Source organism: Rosa rugosa, chromosome 6, assembly GCF_958449725.1.
Source record: "Rosa rugosa chromosome 6, drRosRugo1.1, whole genome shotgun sequence".
Taxonomy (NCBI): Eukaryota; Viridiplantae; Streptophyta; class Magnoliopsida; order Rosales; family Rosaceae; genus Rosa; species Rosa rugosa.
In genome coordinates, this window is record NC_084825.1 from 7,694,439 (window position 1) to 7,714,902 (window position 20,464).

Sequence of the window (20,464 nt, forward strand, 5' to 3'; positions counted from 1 at the left end):
AATACTATCTTGTTTAAGGATGTTGGGATGCAAAGAGAGATTGATGAGAGAATTGTGTATCCATTCATTGATAATACAAGTCCTATATATAGGGATTACAAAATATAATTTCTTGGAATACAAGGATTCCTATTCTAACTTAAATTGGGAATCTAGAATCTTCTCTCCTATTACAACAATAGAACTAATCTTAGTTTGACAGGCACACCAAAAGTCAACATTCTTCAACACTCCCCTTTGTGCCGCTCAAACTTAGTGATGACACTTTGGTCGTTGCCTCATTAAAAATCTTACTCGAGTAATAAAAACCATGTGGGACAAAAACAACCTTGAGGAGGAGAAAAAAGAGTACAACACGTCCTTCACTCTTCGAGATCAAACATGTAGACATTATTCCTCCCCTTGATGTTGACATCTCTCCCTGATTGCTACAATCATGGGAGTTCTGATAACTTTCTCAATCTGATGCTCTTCACATGTTTCTCAAAGGTGGATTTAGGTAACGACTTAGTAAATAAGTCTGCTACATTATCCTCTGATCGAATTTGGTTCACTTTAATCTTTAGAAATGATTGTTATTACTGATTGTAAAAGAACTTAAGCGATATATGCTTGGTGTTGTCGCCCTTGATGAAACCTAACTTCATTTGTTCAGTACAGGCTGCATTATCCTCGTAAATGCACGTAGGTTCATCTGTGGTAGACTTCAAACCACAAGTTCCTCGAATATGTTTAATTACAGACCTTAACCATCTGCATTCACGCACAGCTTCATGTAAAGCAATAATGTCTGTATGATTCGAGGAAGTAGCAACAAGATTCAGTTTTGTAGACCTCCAAGATATCGCAGTGCTTTCCATGGTAAAGACATAACCCGTTTGGGAGCGACCTCTATGAGAGTCAGAGAGATACCCTGCATCAACAAAACCCATCAAAACATCATCGTCGTTTTGATGGAGGGGAGGAGGAGGACACCGGCCACCATGGACGACGGCGGCACCAGCGCTGGCAACTTGGCCGATCATGGCATTTTGGACGGCAGTATTTTGCCTTATGGGGTCCGATCCCATACTTCCGTCATTCTTATTTTCTCTGTAGGGATAAAACAAGCCCATATCAATCATACCTTTTAAGTATCGAAAGATTGTCTTTACACCAATCCAATGGAAGCGTGTTGGCACAGAGCTATGTCTAGCTAACAAGTTCAATGCGAATGAGATGTCGGGTCTTGTGCATTGAGCTAAGCACAATAATGCACCTATTGCACTTAGATAGGGCACTTCAGCCTTAAAATGTCTTCATCCTCATCCTTTAGACGAAACGGATCTTTTCCGGGCTCAAGACTATGGACAATCATGGGAATACTCATAGACTTTGTTTTATCTTCATTAAAGCACCTTAGAATTTTCTGAATATATGCAGACTAATGGATCAAAATCCCATCACTACGGTGCACGAGTTCTAATCCGAGACAAAATTGTGTTTTCCTAAGATATTTCATCTCAAATTCATATTTCAAATACTTAGCAGTTTCCTTTAACTCATCTAGAGTTCCAATCAGATTCATGTTATCAACATAAACTGCTACAATTGCAAATCCGGAACTTGTCCTTTTAATAAACACGCATGGGCATATTTCATTGTTGACATATCCCTTCCCAATCAAGTAGTCACTTAGACGGTTATACCACATCGGTCCAGATTGTTTCAATCCATATAGTGAGCGTTTTAATCTTATAGAAAACGCTCTCCGTGTCTAGAGCCACTTGATTTGGGTAATTGAAGTTCATCTGGAACCTTCATATATATATATATATATATATATATATCTCTGAATCTAGATCCTCATAGAGATATGCTGTAACCACATCCATAAGCCGCATGTTAAGTTTTTTCGAAACTACCAAACTGATAAGGTAGCGGAACGTTATTACATCCATTACAGGAGAATATATCTCCTCGTAGTCGATTCCAGGGCGTTGTGAAAAGCCTTGTGCCACGAGGCGAGCTTTGTATTTTACAACCTCATTTTTCTTATTACGCTTTCTAACAAAGACCCATTTATGGCCAACAGGCTTTACACTTGGGGGTGTCTGCATTATAGGCTCAAATACCTGTCTCTTTGTTAGTGAGTCTAATTCAGCCTGGATTGCTTCTTTTTAGGCCAATCTGCTCTTCATTGACATTCTTCAACGGAGCGAGGTTCGATATCATCATGTTTTATAATTCCTTGAGCAATAGAATATGCAAAGGCATCATCAAGGATAATAGAATCTCTATTCATCGTCTCATGTACACTAGTGTAATTCATTGAGATCTCTCTATTCTCTGGAGCTGGTTCTGACATTGGAGTGTTCCCCCAATGATGTCTTTTAGACATAACCATAATCCGGAATATTCTCATGAGACGGATTATTTATATCGATGATTAATGGATCATTTTGTGCCAAACTCACTTTTTTTCTTGGGCGAGAATCCATCGAACCTTTGGGTAGCCCGCGCTTCCTTGCAGGGGGCCTGACCTTAGCCACAATACCAACTTCATTAGGAGTGGCAGCACCATGCCCAATATTCCTAGGTACGGTGTCATGCCCTATATTTTTAGGGACTTCAATCCTTGCAGGCACGTTTGCAATAGGTATGTGTGATCTCGTCACTTTAGCGATATCAGTAAACGCATCAGGCATCAAATCTACTACGTTCTGAAGATCGAGAATTCTCTGCACTTCAATTTCGGACTGTGCAGTTCAGAGATCAAGATGAGACAAAGTGGGGACAGACCACGATAATTTCTGTCATTCCTGTTGAATATTTTTGTTCTTATCTTCCCCGTAACGACGGGAAGACTGTCTCATCAAAGTGAAAATCCGCAAATCTAGCGATAAAGAAATCGTCTGTCAAGTTTTCTAAATAACAGATAATGGTTGGAGAGTCATATCCAACATAAATGCCCAATCGTCCTTGAGGATCCATTTTGGTACGCTTTGGTGGCGCAATTGGCACAGAAACTGCACACCCAAATATGCGAAAGTGTGAAACATTAGGCTCATACCCAGTCACCATCTAGGAAGCATAAAAGGGTTGAGTGGCAGTGGGTCTTAGACAAATAAGCACAGCTGCATGCAATATTGCATAGCCCCAAGCAGAAACATAGAGATTGGTGCGCATTACTAATGCTCTAGCAACCATTTGAAGTCTTTTAATGGCAGCTTCTGCGAGATCATTTTGGGTGTGAACATGAGGAACTGAATGTTCAACTTTAATCCCAATGGACATGCAATAATCATTAAAAAAATTGATGTAAACTCCCCAGCATTTTCAAGACGTATTGACTTAATAGGATGATCAGGGTGGTGAGCCCTTAACTTAATAATTTGTACTAGGAGTTTAGCAAATGCAGTGTTCCTTGTGGACAAAAGCATGACATGTGACCAGCGTGTCGATGCATCAACCAACACCATAAAATATCTAAATGTTCCGCAAGGTGGTTGAATAGGTACACAAATATCACCTTGGATTCTTTGCAAGAATGGAATATTTTCTTTAATGTCCTTTGAATAGGATGGTCTCGATCCTAATTTTTCTAAAGAGCAAGCTTTGCAGAATGACAGATGGGTTTTAGAAGTAACCAATGAGGATTTTGGTTGAGCCATGGAGTCACAATTGACTTTAGAAGTAAAAAAAGGAGTCAATGAGGCATATGTGGCATCAAAGCCACTTTTAGGCCGTAGGGGGAAGGCCGCGCGAGTCATAGATGGTCGGACTTGCATAGGCACGGCACCGTGTGGCGCAGATGCCGTTCCTTGAATCAAATTTCGGTTTGTACTTCTTTTTGTTCTGAAAAATGGATGTTCGTGTGAAGTCTTTAATATACAAATCATCATATCATGACTTGGGTGTCCCAAATGGTCATGCCAAAGCCTATATGTGTCGGAATCCCATAAGTTATCTCTCATGACATGGTTAGATTCAATAATTTGAATGGTGGTTACATACAACCCACTAGTACGACACTTAAGTTTTTCTAAGACTCGTTTATGTCCATAGTCATTAGAAGTTATGCAAAGGAACTCTTGTCCATTCTTACAATGTGTTTCCACATGAAAACCATTGGCTCTTATATATTTAAAACTCAATAGGGTTCTTTCAGCCCTAGGAGAATATAGAGCTTCAGTGACATTGATAGTTGTGCCATTGGGCTTAAAAAATTGGGCTAGACCTCTACCATGAATCAATTTTGATGATCCAGCCATTGTAGTCACTAAAGATCGAGTAAGCGTCATCCATAAAAATAATGGCCTATTTCGAAGTATAGTGTGTGTTGTAGCTCTATCCGCAAGGCATTCTAGCTCTCTGGGAAACATACTGAAAAATAATAAAGCTCAAAATTAAAATATGTTCAAGACATTCAAAAATAAATCGATACTTTAGTAATAAAAATAGCCAATGATTACATCAAAGATTTTTGACCAAAATCTAATCCAAAATAAAAATCAAAGTTAGACAAATTGTAGTCACTCAATCCGTTCGATAACTCCAATTTGGTTGTGACCAGGTAAGGTAAGTCGAGATTTTGGTGGAGCTATGCTCACTTGTAAAACTGTTCTCTCAGTTCAAATCTTTCCCAGATATCACAATTAATTGGATGAGCCTAGTGGGAGAGTTAAAAAGAAAAAATGCCATTTATTGACTAAGCCATAAAGCCATTACATAATTCTCAAAAAATAAAAGGACTATGCTAATCAAAATCTGCGGCATCCTTGTGCACTTCTTTGATGTGCTCATATTTTCCTATATTTCTATGCCTCTTAATCTTACTATTTATGCTTAGTCCTCCTTATTTCGAGTCATTTATGTTGTTATAGTGTTTTTGTAGGTTTGTCTCATAAAGAGAAGAAAAGAAGCTAAAATGAGCTAACTAGGATTGCAAGACGCCCAGGTCTCAGAATCTGTCTGTGCAGAACATCCAACTTCCTCGAATTACTGAGAGTTACTCAGATCGGATCAGACAATTAATGAGCCTTATATCATTGGAAAGCTACGGATGTCAACTTTCTGTAGAATTTTACGGATCTCGATTTCGATTCTTCTAGAGAAAGTTATGATTATTTGAGTAAAGATAGGTCGGACAGGAAATCTGCTCGGGAATTTACAACCATTCTTGGAGAACTCAAGTTCCGTTGCACAAGATCGTTAATCCTAATGTTTCAAGGAAGTTAATTCAGATGAGGATTCAATGATGAACTTATTCCTACTTCTACAAGAGATATTTCAAGGTTTTCCCATTCCAAATGAAGAAAGGAATTTAAACCCAAGTTTTACAAGGAAACATGAAGCCAAAGATGAGCAGAAATCTTCCCTATATAAGGGAGCACGAATTTACATGAAAAAGAGAGTCTCGGAGCACAATGTAGACGCCTAAGGAGCGGAGACGACTCATCCATCTTTCCCTTCTTTTCCCCTTCCATTCTTTTTATGTTTTTCCTATGTTTTACGTATTTATATTTTGTTAAACCTTTTCTAGGGTTAGGATGATGCCCTATCATGATTGTTTATGTACTTTGATATTTTATTGATGGATTTATAGTTTCTTTATGATGAATGCTTAATCACTATTTGAATTGATGCTTTATGTTTAAGTTCTTTGATTGATCACCTTAGGGCTTTGCATATAGTAATTGGAAGACAAATTTGAAGCAGAGATGCAATATAATTTGATTAGCTTCTTGTGATTAAGTGTGGTAAATTACATTATTACTTGAGAAAGACTAATGGTTTGCTTGATTTCCTTGTTTTCTAAAGCGTAATGAGTCTTGCATGTTAAATTTATACCTGAGAAGGATAAACTGCATAGTTAGGATATAAGATCTTTACCCGAGAGGGAGAGCATCATACACTTAAGGAAAACTATGGTCTAGAGTACCTGAGAAGGACTTAGATACGGGAATTATCATCTAGAGAAACAAAAGAATCTGTTAATTGCATTGAAACATAAATAGGATTGTTAGCGATTGATTCTGAAACCCTAGGTTTTATCATTATTTGTTTCTTTCTTTCTTTCTTTAATTTTCATATTATTTCTTTATTCAAAAATCCAAAACCATATCTTCTTTAGTTTGATTGCTTATGTGTTTTTGTGTTTGGATTAATTAGGTTAGGATTTAAATTGATTATCAATCCTCAGTTGGAACGACCTCGTACTTGCACACTATACTAACGACGATTCGTGCGCTTGCGAGTTTTAATTAAAATTTCACAACAAGTTTTTGGCGCCGTTGCCGGGGATTGACGATTGATTTTGATTCTAACTTGATTACCATTTTGTTGTTATCTTGTTTCTCTATTTTCTGTGACTTTCAGTTTTGAATTTGCTAACATTAAATTTCTTTTTAACTTTTCAGGTTCTGTACCTTCTTTTTGACGTAGATTCTGGACATTTTTTGGAAGTTTTAATTGCCTTTTTGAAGTCCCCTATGGTGAGATTGACGTCATTGTCATCTCCATCATCTTCTTCTACGGCAAGTTAGGCTTCTTGCTCCCTCAGGTCTCTATATGCCTTGTATTGTGCAGCTAACTTGTTGCTTACTTTGCATTGCTTAAACCAATGCTCACTTGATCCACATCAATGACACACATCATTGTGGTTGCCTCCATTTAATTCAGGTGCACCTTGTGCACGTTGTGGACGTCCCCTAGGGGGATTGGTGCCACCACTACGGCCTATGACGGCTCCACCACGGCCGGCGGCGCCACGGCCACCTCTCCCACGTGTAGCGACGTTGCCACATGATCCCACTCCAATTTTGCGGTTACCTTCCTTTTTAGGGCGGTCATATGGACCCACACGTCCATTTTGTCCCTTATTCTTAGGGTTCCACTCCTTGCGCCCTCCTTTGGGTGCATTATAATTTGCCTCATGAACGCTCTTACTTCCAACGGGCCTTGAATTATAATTTTTCACGAGGATATTATCATGTTTTTTAGCTACAGACATAACATTGATTAGCTAATTAAACCTCATGATCCGTCCAGCATTGTATTCACCACTATATTGCTTTGATACCAAAAGCGCTGAGAAGGGGAAATTGGAGAGAGTTTTCTCAATTAGCTCTTGCTCTATGATAGGTTTTTCATAGAACCCCAATATGGATTTGAGGCGTAGAGCTTCTGAATTATATTAAGCAATGGATTAAAGTCCGCGACATGCAAGTTGCTCCATTAGACCTTCAAGTCGGGGAGGAGGGAATCTTGGACATTGTCAAAATGCTCTTCTAGCACTACCCATAATTCTCTTGCATCCTTGATCGACATATAATCCAGTCGGAGTGATTTATCCATGTGACGTTGCATCAAGATGAGTGCTTGAGCATGCTTTGTAGACGTGCGCTCAAACAAGAGTTCCGGGTTTGGTGGCCAGATTATGGGTAATATCCCTTTTGAAGTGAGATGGTTCTCAACGTCGATTACCGAACTGTGGTACTCCGAGCTTGTTGAGTTAAGCATGGGGAAGTTGAGCCTTGGTTCATTCGACATCCTAAAAGGAAAAAGAAAAAATAGTTTAGTTTCGGAGTCAAAACTTCCATGACAACTAATAATAAGATTTTCGAGCTATGCTACCAAAAAATCGATTTTCCAAGAATATTTGGATTAGACCGAAATAATGATATTTATATGGTCAAAAATCGATGCTTACGGGCGCTCTTAGTCAGAAGAGTATGAACGCTCTTAGTTCGTATGTAGCGTGAATCCCCACGATTCCGTTTTTAGAGGATCGAACCCACGTTACAGAAAGGTGGGATGAAAAATAAGAAGTGAGGTTGCGAGTCCCCAAGGAAAAAGAAAGAAATTGAAAGTACGGAAAGCGGGAACATTTAATAAAAATTACCTTGAAATCGGTCGCCAAAAAAGTTGGCTGGAATTTGGTCGCCGGAGGTGGCCGGAAAAGGTCGTCGGTGACCGGAGCTTGGCCTAACACTGGTCGGAGGTTGCTAGGTCTTGGCTGATAGCAAGGCTAACCGTGTAGGCAGGGGCTGCGCAAGGTGTGCTGCTGCTGTGTGTGCAGATGGGCCTAGGGTGCCGCAGGGGTGCGCGGGGGTCGGCACAGGGGTGTGTGAGATCTGTCGGAGGCGAGGCTAATCTGTGCCACAGTGGTCTGTGGCAACAGGGAAGGCTAACAAAGTCGGTGGAGGGACGCAGAGGCATACGCGGAGGCAGGCGAGGCTAACAGGGTCGGTTCAGGAACTTCCGGTGGCCGGTTCTGGTGGTTTCGCCACCGATTCCTGGCTTCTGGGATCAAGGGCTTCGAGGTGTGCGGTGGTGATTGCTAGGGTTTGAAGGCTACGATTTTAGGGTTTCAGGGGTAGGGCTTCGTGCTGATAACGTGTTTAAGGATGTTGGGATGCAAAGAGAGATTGATGAGAGAATTGTGTATTCATTCATTGATAATAGGAACCCTATATATAGGGATTACAAAGTACAATTTCTTGGAGTACAAAAATTCATATTCTAACTTGAATTGGAAATCTAGAATCTTCTCTCCTATTACAATAATAGAACTAATCTTAGTTTGACAAGCACACCAAAAGTCAACATTCTTCAACATATCTTATAATAATGCACTTGGAGTACGTTTTCTAATTAGAGTCCCAATAAACTTAAAATATCTCAACGACGATTATTTAGTGGACAAGATCTTACAGTTCTGTGTGCACTCAAACTAAGCAAGAGAGTCTCACTACTAGTAAACATCACCATCAATGATAGTTTGCATAAGTTTCGATTGTTTCGCTGACCATGTGATCATGATCTGATTTCAAGTCTCAGTCCACCCCACTTGTTTCTTCCCTAACAACTTTCTTGTACACAAAACATGTTGCGACCCACACATAAACACCAAAAAATAGAGCGCTTAGTCCTGCAAGTACCCAGTAGAAGTCATCAAGGTGCGCTCGGTTGATATTGTTACCTAACCACGGCTCACCAGAGTTTCTGCTAATAGTTTCCACCAAAGATATGATGAAACTGCTAACAAAGCTTCCAACTCCAAGAATGCTAATGTACGCAGCAGCTCCCAAGCTCCTCATCGCATCTGGCATTTGATCATAGAACAATTCCTGGAGTCCTACAACCGTGAAGGCGTCTGACGTACCAGTTAGTATGTATTGTGGGAGCAACCACCATACTCTCATTGGTACTATTGCCTCAGGGTCATCCATGAGGTCATGTTCTCTTGCAACACTAACCCTTTTGGCTTCCACTAGAGCTGCCACAACCATGTTGACTACGGACAAGAATAGGCCAACCCCAATTCGTTGAAGCACCGGTATGCCCGCTGGATGTCCTGTGAACTCTCGTACTTTTGGGACAATAATCCGGTCATAGATTGGGACGGTGATAATGATCATGATGCCGACTAGGGCTTGGAGTGATGCGGGGGGAAGGCAAAAGTGGGATCCGATGGATCTGATCATCATGGAGCCTTGTTTCGTGAAGTAGGTATGGAGTTGCGATTGAACTGCAAAGAACATTAGGCAACAGAACCATATGGGAATAAGACGGAAAACCAGCTTCACTTCTTCCACTTGATTTAGAGAGCATAGCCCCCAAGGGTTTCTGATGTTCTTTGATGCATCAAGGTTGTCAATAATCATTGCCTTGTCCAAAAATCTGATGTTTTGAAATAGTTCAGCATATACATATTCATATCCGCGTATGAAAATGAAACAAGGAAACACTATTGTCTTGCGTCAGACTGAATTTTCACAATATGAATAATAATTAAAATGATATATATATATATTTGAAGTTTGTAATCTCAAATGAGTTGTATTTTCTTTTCTGGTTGGCACTTGCTAATCATCATATATATTGAATGGACATCTATTGCTTTCATTGCTAAAGGAAAGAACACCTAATGTTTTGACGATAAATAAAATTATTATTTACAATGAAATGTTGGCCGGATATTAGAGAGGACGCACACAAGTTTATGCTACTCAAAATCATGGAAGCATAAGGTGTTCTTTCCTTTAGCAATGGGTTTATGTCCCTTGGGAAGCCCTCTATGCGTAGAGTGGTCTTAAAAGTCATGAATAAATCAGAATATTGAAGCTCATTTTAAACTTCAATAGTGTCAAGCTTGGTTTCTTGAAGCACACCATCAGACAGCTTTTTTCTCTGAACTAATGGGTGTCATTATTGGAATTGAATTTGCTTTTCGTTTTGGATGGAATAACATATGGCTTGAAAGTGACTCCACTAGTGTTCTTGCTTGCATTGTCTCTTCTTCATTTGTCCCTCCTTGGCCTCTACGGATTGCTTGGTTGACTTGTTTAGCGCGTATCCGCTCGTTGACCTTTCATTGCTCTCATGTGCTCCGCGAAGGGAATACTGTTGCTGATCGGTTGACAAACATGGGTTTGGCATCCAGTGCTTTAGTTTGGTATGCAATCGCACCATCTACTCTATCTCCTTTCTTGCTTAGGGATGATATGGGCATTCCTTATCAGCGTAATGCTTGATTGGATTTGTACTTTATTTGTTTCTCTTGTATTCCGGGGTAAGGTTTATGTCCCCCCCCCCCCCCTCATCTTTGTATTTTTTTTTATTAATAAAATAAGAATAGGGGGACGGGCGGTGGGTTCCCAGAGTGTGGCAGACCCTTCTCCTTCGGGATTGAGGGTGGGACTTGCTCTCTACATCGTCTGCTTCCGAGAAACTAATATCGCCTAATCCTTTATTTGATTAAAAAAAAAAAAAAAACACACCGCTATCCAAGGTAGCTTTACTTAGGGTTTATAGTTTACTAGGGTCTCTAGACACTAGACAGTAACTTGATTTTGACGGTCACTGCAGGTGGGCTACTATGTTCTGTTTGCCTCTCTCTACTTATTTTTAATGAATTGATGTCACCCGGCTCCTTTGATGAAAAAAAAAAGGAAAAAAAGAGCAGAGAGAGAGATAGGACGCTCGAAAAAGAGATTTTATGCTTCAATACGTAATTCATTAATCCGTATGTTCCTTCTTTAATCTCTTCTGTAGAAATCATTGCTACAAAAGAGAGCCAAATTTAAATTGCATCTAGCCAATAGTTTCTGAGTTGACTGATTTTTCGCAAGGATGATATATCCTTGCCTAAAAGCCTAAAAAATGAACTGTTCGGATGTTGAGATGATACAACTATTTTTAAGTAACTGCAAATTAAAGAGGGAGGTCCACAAAAATCATTTTTTGCGAATGTCCTCTTAGGAAGCTCGATCAATAAATTAAAGGTTAATAATTCCCAAATTTAACGGATATGTACCTGAATTGGTTAGTTCGAGCTAAAGTTTTCTGCTTAGGCTGAACTCCCATATGAGATCCACTCCTCTCATCCTCGTAGAAAATATCAGAATGAAGCATCTCATCCACACGCCACTTCCTTGCTGCCGCCACGAAAACTTGCGCCACGGTGGTAAAGGCACTTCCAAGCGGTCCTTCCTTCCTATATCTCTTGATCCCTAGTAAAAATAGCAACAGGCCCACTGCCTGTACCACAGTCAACATACCAAAGCCTATCATCCAGCTGACATTATCCTGCGTAGTCACATTCGTTAGAATGTAATCCATAGTTATCTCCTTTCAAAACTAACATGTTCATATTTGTATGAAATTAAAACTTTGTGAAAGGTGTTTGTAGGTCGCTTTACTTGGCATAAATGACTACAACTTCATTGCTAGTAGGTGACTGTTATTGCTGTTGGCCTAGATTAAAATTCAGGAGCTATCTACTTATGTATGAAAAATCTGCAGTCGATTTTCCTTTAAAATAAAAAAGGACCTATATATATAGTTAAAATCTATAACAAAAAATTAATTGGTGTCCATGAACTTTGTAGATCCCCCACCAAGGATCTGACAATGCGCCATTGGTTGTTGAATGTATAGATCCGGGCATAGACAGATTGCTGATACCAGCAATGCGCTTATGTCTACCTGAATGTAGATGACCACAAGTGTTGAACTAGTGCCTGCCATTACTATCACCAAGAACCACCAGTTGAAGAATGAGCTCTTTGTCCTTTTCTGATCGGGGGTGTCCTCATCAAACTGATCTGCAGCAAATGTTTGGACGCAAGGCTTGTGCCCACCTTCGCCAACTGACAAAATGTAAAGCGCAACAAAGAACACTGCTTCACGATAATGAATAGGAACACTGGAGACAGATAGGCATAGTAAAACCATTCCCTGTGATCATAAACACAGTATTAGCTAGCTAGAGTGTCCACTAAGCAGCCCAGTTGTACACTTTAACTACTTATTAAGATTTAGCCTCAAAAGTCTTGGTCACAACGTATTTATACAACCCCATTCTCATCTTCAATACAACTGCAGCACTCGAAAATTGGACTAGAAATTTACCATCAAATAAATGGAGGTGGATAAAATGATGGTCTTGAACCGACCCAGGAAAGAATCAGCTACAATCGCGCCAAGAAGAGCAAAGAGGGATGACACACCGATCCATATGTTGACGTTCTTGGCTGCGATGGCTGTGGGCTGGTGAAGATAATTTGTGAGGTATATGATGAGGTTACCAGATAAGCCATAATACGCAAACCTCTCTGCTGCCTCTACAACTGCATTAATGGATAGAATCAAATGTTAATATACACCAGTTACTGTTAAATATGAAATTTTTATGCGGGGAAAAAGATATATTAATAGTGGAAATATCTCTAGACTCTAGTATATGTATATGGGATACTTTTCCTAGCTAGGATGGTGAAAGCTCTTAGATGGTACAAGAGTTTACAGATGATGAAAATAGCAGCATCCCAGCCACCTCGAGAGGGTTTTTGGAGGGTGGAGAGCTTGGTGTATAACTCCTGCTCATTTTCGATCATGACTTTCGCTGGAGATGTCCAAGGTATAATGTTTTGAGGGTTTTCTGGGTCCTGGATATATAGATGAAGTTATAAGTGCAATGGATTTAGGTAGAACTTTGACACTTGCTATACGTTAGCGATGTCACATTCCATTGATCTTCAAGAGAAGTTCACTGACATTGTTCACTGGCCAGAGGTCGCATTCCATCTTGCAAAACTTTCACCGATTCATAATAATTCTTTTTTCTTGAAGTTTAATTAGGACTAATTCCAATCCAGTAGCTTCTATTTTAGAAACATGCATTGAATTCATCTGCAACAATTTCGTACGTTGTCACTTTAGCAATTTGTGGAATGAAGAGACCACCAGAGGTCAGTGTCCTATCCAAGACTACCTTGTGGCTTTAGTAAAATCTCGTATCGACTAGAGTTTGTAGAAGTCTAGAATTAATGTGTTTAGACGACTCCTCTAGCTACACTAGCAGAACTACTACCAGATCCATGGCACCAAATTAGCCTAGGTTTGAGAATGCTTCTAGCAAAAGCACTTTCACATTATCAAAAATGTAGTAAAAAAAAAAAAAGTAAAAATGTTTTTTGAGTTATAAAAGTACTTTTTAGTGGAATTTTTTTTTTTGGTTAAAACTATTAGATGGTTTTTGAAGAAGCGCATTTTTTTTATTTTTGAAAACTGAAAATTAAAATAAAAAACTTCGAATTTCTATGAAGAAACATGACCTATATCCTTCTAACAAAAAGGCTTTAAGTGAAAGCACTACATAACAAAAGCATATGAAACAACCAATCTGAGCCTCAAGCAAAGTGGCATTTCTCCCAAATGTTGGATGAAAATATCTCAATTTTTAGAACTTCTCTACCCCATGACTGACAGTAAATTAGATCTGTATAACTGATTGCTTAAACAATTGTTCAGACTTCAGACTATCACTTTCATAAGATACGTGCAATATATTCAAGAAGGATATGTAATTTTTCATTTGCTGTTTTTGGCAATCTAATGCGTACACGCAATATTATATATTGAATATATGATGTTTGAAGATCTGTAATTTTCTCTTTCAAAGTGGAGATGACAAAGCCCTATTTGACTATTTTCTCATTACTCAAATTAGTACTGTATGTTCTTGCACGCAACAAACACCATACACCTAGCTGGTCTTGGTTAGACAAAATGATAGTGGCTAATTGAATGAACCCACTAATTAACCGTCATTATCTGATCTATATCTATCTATCCAACCACTAACCTACCAGTGCTAGCTTTTCTCACTATTTTGTACCACAACAACAACTTCTCACCAGACTTTAGCTACTAGACTGCACCCCATAAATGATCAAACTGCTAATGAAGCTTCCAACACCCAAGAATACTAAAATAGGAAATGCTACTGCTCCCTTACTTTTCATATGCTGTGGTTAATTTGATCATAGAACAATTTCTGTTCTATAACTGTGAACAGGTCTGACTAGTCCAAACCACTAAACTCTCATTGGTAACTCCCAATTCTGTGACGGATTATATGCCGGAGGGATGTGTGGTGTACTTTTGGGCTAGTGGTACAGGATTCCGGTAATAGCTTGGGAGGGAGGACATTGAGAACGAATATATATCATTTTGGCAATTTGCTTTTGTCTTTTTTCCTTCTCAATGTTAATTGGGGATTTGTTTTTTGGCAGAGTGAACAATTTGGCTTAAAATTGAAACACTGAATATCGAGACATGACATAAAAGGACCATCTAGACCCAAAAGAGGAAAAACCAATCTAATTAAATAACCATACTCACTCCTTACTAGCTAGCTGCTTCTTAGTTAGCATTTCCTACACTGTGGCCAGCATGACTTGGCTCCTGATGCTGACAATGGAAGCTATAATTTGGCAATGCTTGAGCTCGGCGGGGGGGGGGGGGCGGGATCCTTCAAAAAACATCTCCCAAAATAAGCTGGGCATTAGAAATCCACACTCGGTTTCAATTGGCATAAGAGCTATAATGAATTATCTAATTACAAGAATATTACAGTCCTAATATAAATACTTAAAGATGCAATGCTGCCATACCAATATTGTTGAATGTAATTGTAAGGGAGGCCTCAACCTAAAATCTTTGCCGATAACCACATCCCATCACATGTGCAGTGAATTGCAACATCATTTTGGCCACAAGCCATCTCACATGTATTCCTCCGGCAAGCATCTCCACAAGAGGGTTCATTATCAGATTCTTGATAGTTACCATGAGTAGTGGCAACTGGCAACTAGCTGAACTCCACATTGTCCAATTGATTCAACCTTAGTGCCACGCCCATCAATTACAATCACTTGTACATGTCACATGTGTATAATCTTTGCTGCTTCAATCGAAACCTGAACAAAAACAGATATCTAAGCATGAAAATCATTTAGTGGAGGAAACTGAACATGAGAAAGCATCTTATTTATAACTAGAATAGAACTTTAAATGAATATTGAAAAGCATTAGCATCATCCAGTAATGATAATAAAAGAAAATTACAAGTAAAGGATTCTTATCATCAGATCAAAATAAAAACTACAAATGAAAAATGAAAAATGGCATACAAATTAAAATTTGCAGTTCCAACTTAGAGCAAGTATGGACATTGCTTCTGAGAAAACAACTTAAGAAAAGTCTATACAGCATTTTCTTAACTGTATTCTTACAGGGTTATAGCAGTATCTACAGCAGTGCCTTCTTTTACAATATAATAAATAGTTGTTTTTCTGGCAATTTATATACCATGAACTATGAAGGCGGACATTTTTTTTTCTTTATCACAAGTAAATGCAAAATCTAAGAAAAATGTGGCAATTACCAACATTAGACAAGACATATATTCACAGAGATAGATAGACAGAGACATACAGAGAAGGAAACAGAGGGTATAAAGGAGAATTAATGGCATTCAGGTAAATATTTATCTTGAATTGAGTAAACCATTGCCACATAAACTGATGATGAAGAGTACGAGTGGAATCTTTAAGTCACCTGGATTTTGAACTTTGCAATAAATCTAGGCTTTTATTATTAGGATTCTTTTTTTTTTTTAATTAAATTGGGGTGTCACTCCATTAGAAAGAGTAGTAAGAGGCAAACACTACATAATAAGCCACCCTATAAATGAGCTACTATCTAGAGACCCTAGAAAACCTAGAACTGCTTAAGTAAAGATGCCTTGGACAGCGATGTATTTTAACGTAACCAAGTACCCTGACACTACCAGGGAATGAACGGAATCAGCCAAGTTCAAACCCTAATTTATTCATAAGCTTCAAGAACCACCCTACATAGAAAGGGCTTTCCCAGAAAATAAAAACCAAATCTGATCCCAAAAACGACTCGGATCCCATATTTTAATGCAAAAACCACCAGGATCCAAATACGGGCCCAATAGTGAGTAGGCCTAAGAGCAGCTTACAAAAAACCAAAAACACAGGCCCAAACCCAAGAGTAATTGCTATGGGCGCCCAGACCATCAGCCTGGTCTCTTCTACAGCCGGCATGCCTCAACCACCACCTTGCCCAGCCTTGGAATGCACCATTTATGTCCGCCAATAACACCAGAAAACATATGGACTTCGAGACTGCTTTGAATTAATCCTAGAATAGGGATATTAGGATTACTTAATCCTAGTTATTCTAGAATCATCTTACCCTCTCTATATATAGAGGCCTTTGTAGTCTTTTATTGGCATATTTGAGTTAATAAAAATTGAAAGTTTTTGCTCCTCTCTAGGTTTGTGCGATGCAACTAAACCTAGGTGTGATGCCTAGAAACCCTACTAGTGTGATGCTAGTAGTTCTATCTCTTTCTTCTTAATTTTCTTATTCTAAATCTCTTTTCTTCCAAACAATCGAGACTACTGCAAACAAACCCTAGTTTTACAGTTCTTGTCCTACTTGTCCTGCATCAACTGATGCAATAATTTTCTATGATCTCGTAACACAAAAATTCCAGCTGTGATGATTTAAGCTCTCACGTGTATATGCCTCTCATTTTAGTATAATTCCAAATTTTCACTGCGGTAGACACTTGATAGCTATCATGTTAGAAGTAGCTGACATAATTTAGTAAGGCGGTTAGAGACTTTATATTTTCCTTATTCTCTGACTACTGTAGAGCTAGTTAAACCTCCAATTAGAGACCAATAACACAACATATACCTATTCGCTCTAGTCTCGGTGCGTCGGTTAATATCCTAAATGAATAGAAAACTTCAATTAACAATAACTAACATCCTACACTTTAAATTGCACAGTATATGTTGCATATAGCTTTGCCTATTCTTGCATTGGTTATATACTTATATCGTCATCCCCACCAATCTCATTCAAGTGTCAATAATAATCACAGGTTACTTATTTCATGTGATCGTTTGCAAGCTCCCACCAATTTCCCTGAAATTTTGAGTATCCTGAAAAAATCAGTTTATACACTGATCAAAAAGTAGCCAAAAATTGCATCTTCAAGGATATAACACATCAAGTACCACTGGGAAAAGCAATAGACCCCCAAACCTAGCTTTGTCAGGTACCTCAGGTATGTTGGAGCTTATAATTTGAATGACCAAATGTTTAATCCCTCCTAGTAATCTACATAATCGAGTGCAAGCCCATATTACTTCTGCTATGAAATCATATGATCTACTAAAAAAGGGGAATTTAAAACCTATCAGATTTCAACCAAAAAGAGACCCTTTCAGATTAACAGCTATATATATATTTTATCCAGAGCGGAGATTCACTTTGAAATTAACGTGTGAAGTTCGAGTTTTGGGTCACTTTTCGGTCGCATATCCACATCTCGACCATTCAGTTTTTAGGTACTAGTGTATAGATCATCTATGCAAATTTTCAGCCAAATTGATGATCGTTAAGGTATCTAACTCGCTTAAACCAATGGACGGACTGAATCTGTCAACCTGAACCATACTAGCTTTAAGGCAATTATCAATGCCTTAACGATCATCATTTTGGCTGAAAATTTTCATAGATGATCTATACACTAGTACCTAAAAACTGAACGGTCGAGATGTAGATATGCGACCGAAAAATGACCCAAAACTCGAACTTCACACGTTAATTTCAAAGCAGAGCTCCGCTCTAGATAGGATCTATGCCGAAGTATTTTCTAGCTTGAAAACCTATCATCATGAAGTTCCTCACAGTAGACACCAAGTAGTGTTCATTTGGTCGGGAGATTAGAATGCAGGTTAGATATAGAAGTATAGTTAGTTTTCACATTTGATCAAGCATAATACTATTAGGGCATTACTGTAGCCCAACTATTGTCCGCATGATGCAACAAATCTTTGCTACCTCGTTCCAGTCAGAAAAGCTTAACATCTTGTTAACTATTAAATAATGGGTTTTAATTTTTACTTCAACAGTATCTGAACTCTTCGAGGACTTTTGAAATGATACTTCAACTTTCAAAGTTATCAATGTGATACCTGAACTCATTTTTTCGTATCAATGTCATACCTGCGGTCGATTTCCATCACAGAACCGTTAACTATGACCACGTGCCCAGCACGTGAGGCACTTAATGAGGTTAAAAGACTAATTTACCCTCAAAAGTATATACTTCAACAGTGTTTGAACTCTTCGAGCACTTTTGAAATGATACCTGAACTTTCAAAGTTATCAATGTGATACCTGAACTCATTTTTTCGTATCAACGTCGTACCTGCGGTCGATTTCCGTCACAGAACCGTTAACTATGACCACGTGCCCAGCACGTGAGGCACAAAATAAGGGTAAAAATGACATTTCCCACTTCCTTTAGTTCTTCACGCGTCCCGTCGTACCTTCAATTCTTCTTCTCCATTTCTATTTCCTTTTTCATCTGCAAAATGCAATCAGATGGGATGATGACATTTCCTAGAAAAATGCAAAACCCAAAGCAAAACTTGAATCCAATTCTCTGATGGACGGACATTGCCGGGGACTCCATCTCGTCGGAGTTCTCCAAGCACAACTTGCTCGATGGCATTGCTTCTCTGAATTTATTGCAGGCCGGAGCGGTGTAGACGGTTTCACGACTCTTGGCCTCCAGATCTGAGACTTGGAATTTACCTGAGATTTCAGACAAACGGATCAGAGAGAGAGAGAGAGAGAATATGGCCGGCGGCAATCCAGACCTTCTTGTGCAGCTTGCCGGAGATATGACGGAGGCGGGCCACGCCGTCGTGGCACTCGGCTTCCTCACCGCAACTAACATCACAGCATAAGTTCATGAATTTCAAAAATAGTCCGTGTCTTTGTAATTGAATCAAAATCTGCAAAAGTGAAGGAGACTGAGAGTCTCTCTCTTTCTCTCTCTCAACAGCGGCGAAAAGGCGAAGGATGGTGATGATGGGAGAAAACCGAAAAATGATTTTTCCGCGACTGCGTGTCTGTGTATAACTATATCTATCTGTATATGATTTATCAAACAATGGGGCAATGATCATTTCACTGATTCCAGCTTCTAATCAATTTGTCCAAAAAAGAACCAGCCTTTCGTTATTCGTGGCTGTAATATCAGTACTTAGTGGGAGCCTCAGACGAGGTACTCCGGCGAGGCAATCAGCGGCGGTCGGGGTGGGTGAGGAACAATCTGAGGGTTTTACGGCGGTAGAGGTGGATGACGGGGCTAGTGGATGGGCTGCGCGTGGGGCTTCAGGCGACGACGGGGCATTGAGTGGCGAGGAGCTTGAATTTTTGCTAGGTAGCCATATCGATCTAGCTGAGTTCAATGTGGTTGTAGTCAGGTAGTGCTTGGAAAGGGTTGGGTGGTTGAGAGAGAAGGTGAGATCTGATTTGCGGCCATGGCTTCCAATCGGAGGGGACAAATCAGAGGGAAGAAGGCGTCGAAAAAGAAAAACAAGAAAGAAAAAAAGAAAGAAAGAAAGCAAAAAAAACAAAAAAAAAACAATACTTTTGAGGGTAAATTAGTCTTTTAACCTCATTAAGTGCCTCACTTGCTGGGCACGTGGTCATAGTTAACGGTTCTGTGAATGAAATCGACTGCAGGTACGACGTTGATACGAAAAAATGAGTCCAGGTATCACATTGATAACTTTGAAAGTTCAGGTATCATTTCAAAAGTCCTCGAAGAGTTCAGACACTGTTAAAGTAAAAAACCCCATGAAGAACTAAAGGAAGTGGGAAAGGTCATTTTTACCTTTATTTTGTGCCTCACATGCTGGGCACGTGGTCATAGTTAACGGTTCTGTGACGGAAATCGACCGCAGGTACGACGTTGATACGAAAAAATGAGTCCAGGTATCATATTGATAACTTTGAAAGTTCAGGTATCATTTCAAAAGTCCTCGAAGAGTTCAGACACTGTTAAAGTAAAAAACCCCATGAAGAACTAAAGGAAGTGGGAAAGGTCATTTTTACCTTTATTTTGTGCCTCACATGCTGGGCACGTGGTCATAGTTAACGGTTCTGTGACGGAAATCGACCGCAGGTACGACGTTGATACGAAAAAATGAGTCCAGGTATCACATTGATAACTTTGAAAGTTCAGGTATCATTTCAAAAGTCCTCAAAGAGTTCAAACACTGTTGAA

General features: G+C 39.2%; 1 protein-coding gene across 1 annotated transcript; it reads right to left on the minus strand.

Annotated features, from left to right (window-relative positions):
• Window positions 1-8,488: 8,488 nt before the first annotated feature.
• LOC133718173 (protein NRT1/ PTR FAMILY 5.4-like) lies at window positions 8,489-12,906 on the minus strand. The gene is made up of 5 exons (XM_062144989.1): window positions 12,794-12,906; window positions 12,400-12,617; window positions 11,974-12,225; window positions 11,303-11,574; window positions 8,489-9,666 (listed from the first exon to the last, which is right to left on the minus strand). Exons 1-5 carry the CDS (start codon window positions 12,882-12,884, stop codon window positions 8,820-8,822), a joined length of 1,680 nt encoding a protein of 559 aa, XP_062000973.1. The 5' UTR covers window positions 12,885-12,906; the 3' UTR covers window positions 8,489-8,819.
• Between the last annotated feature and the right edge of the window lie 7,558 nt (window positions 12,907-20,464).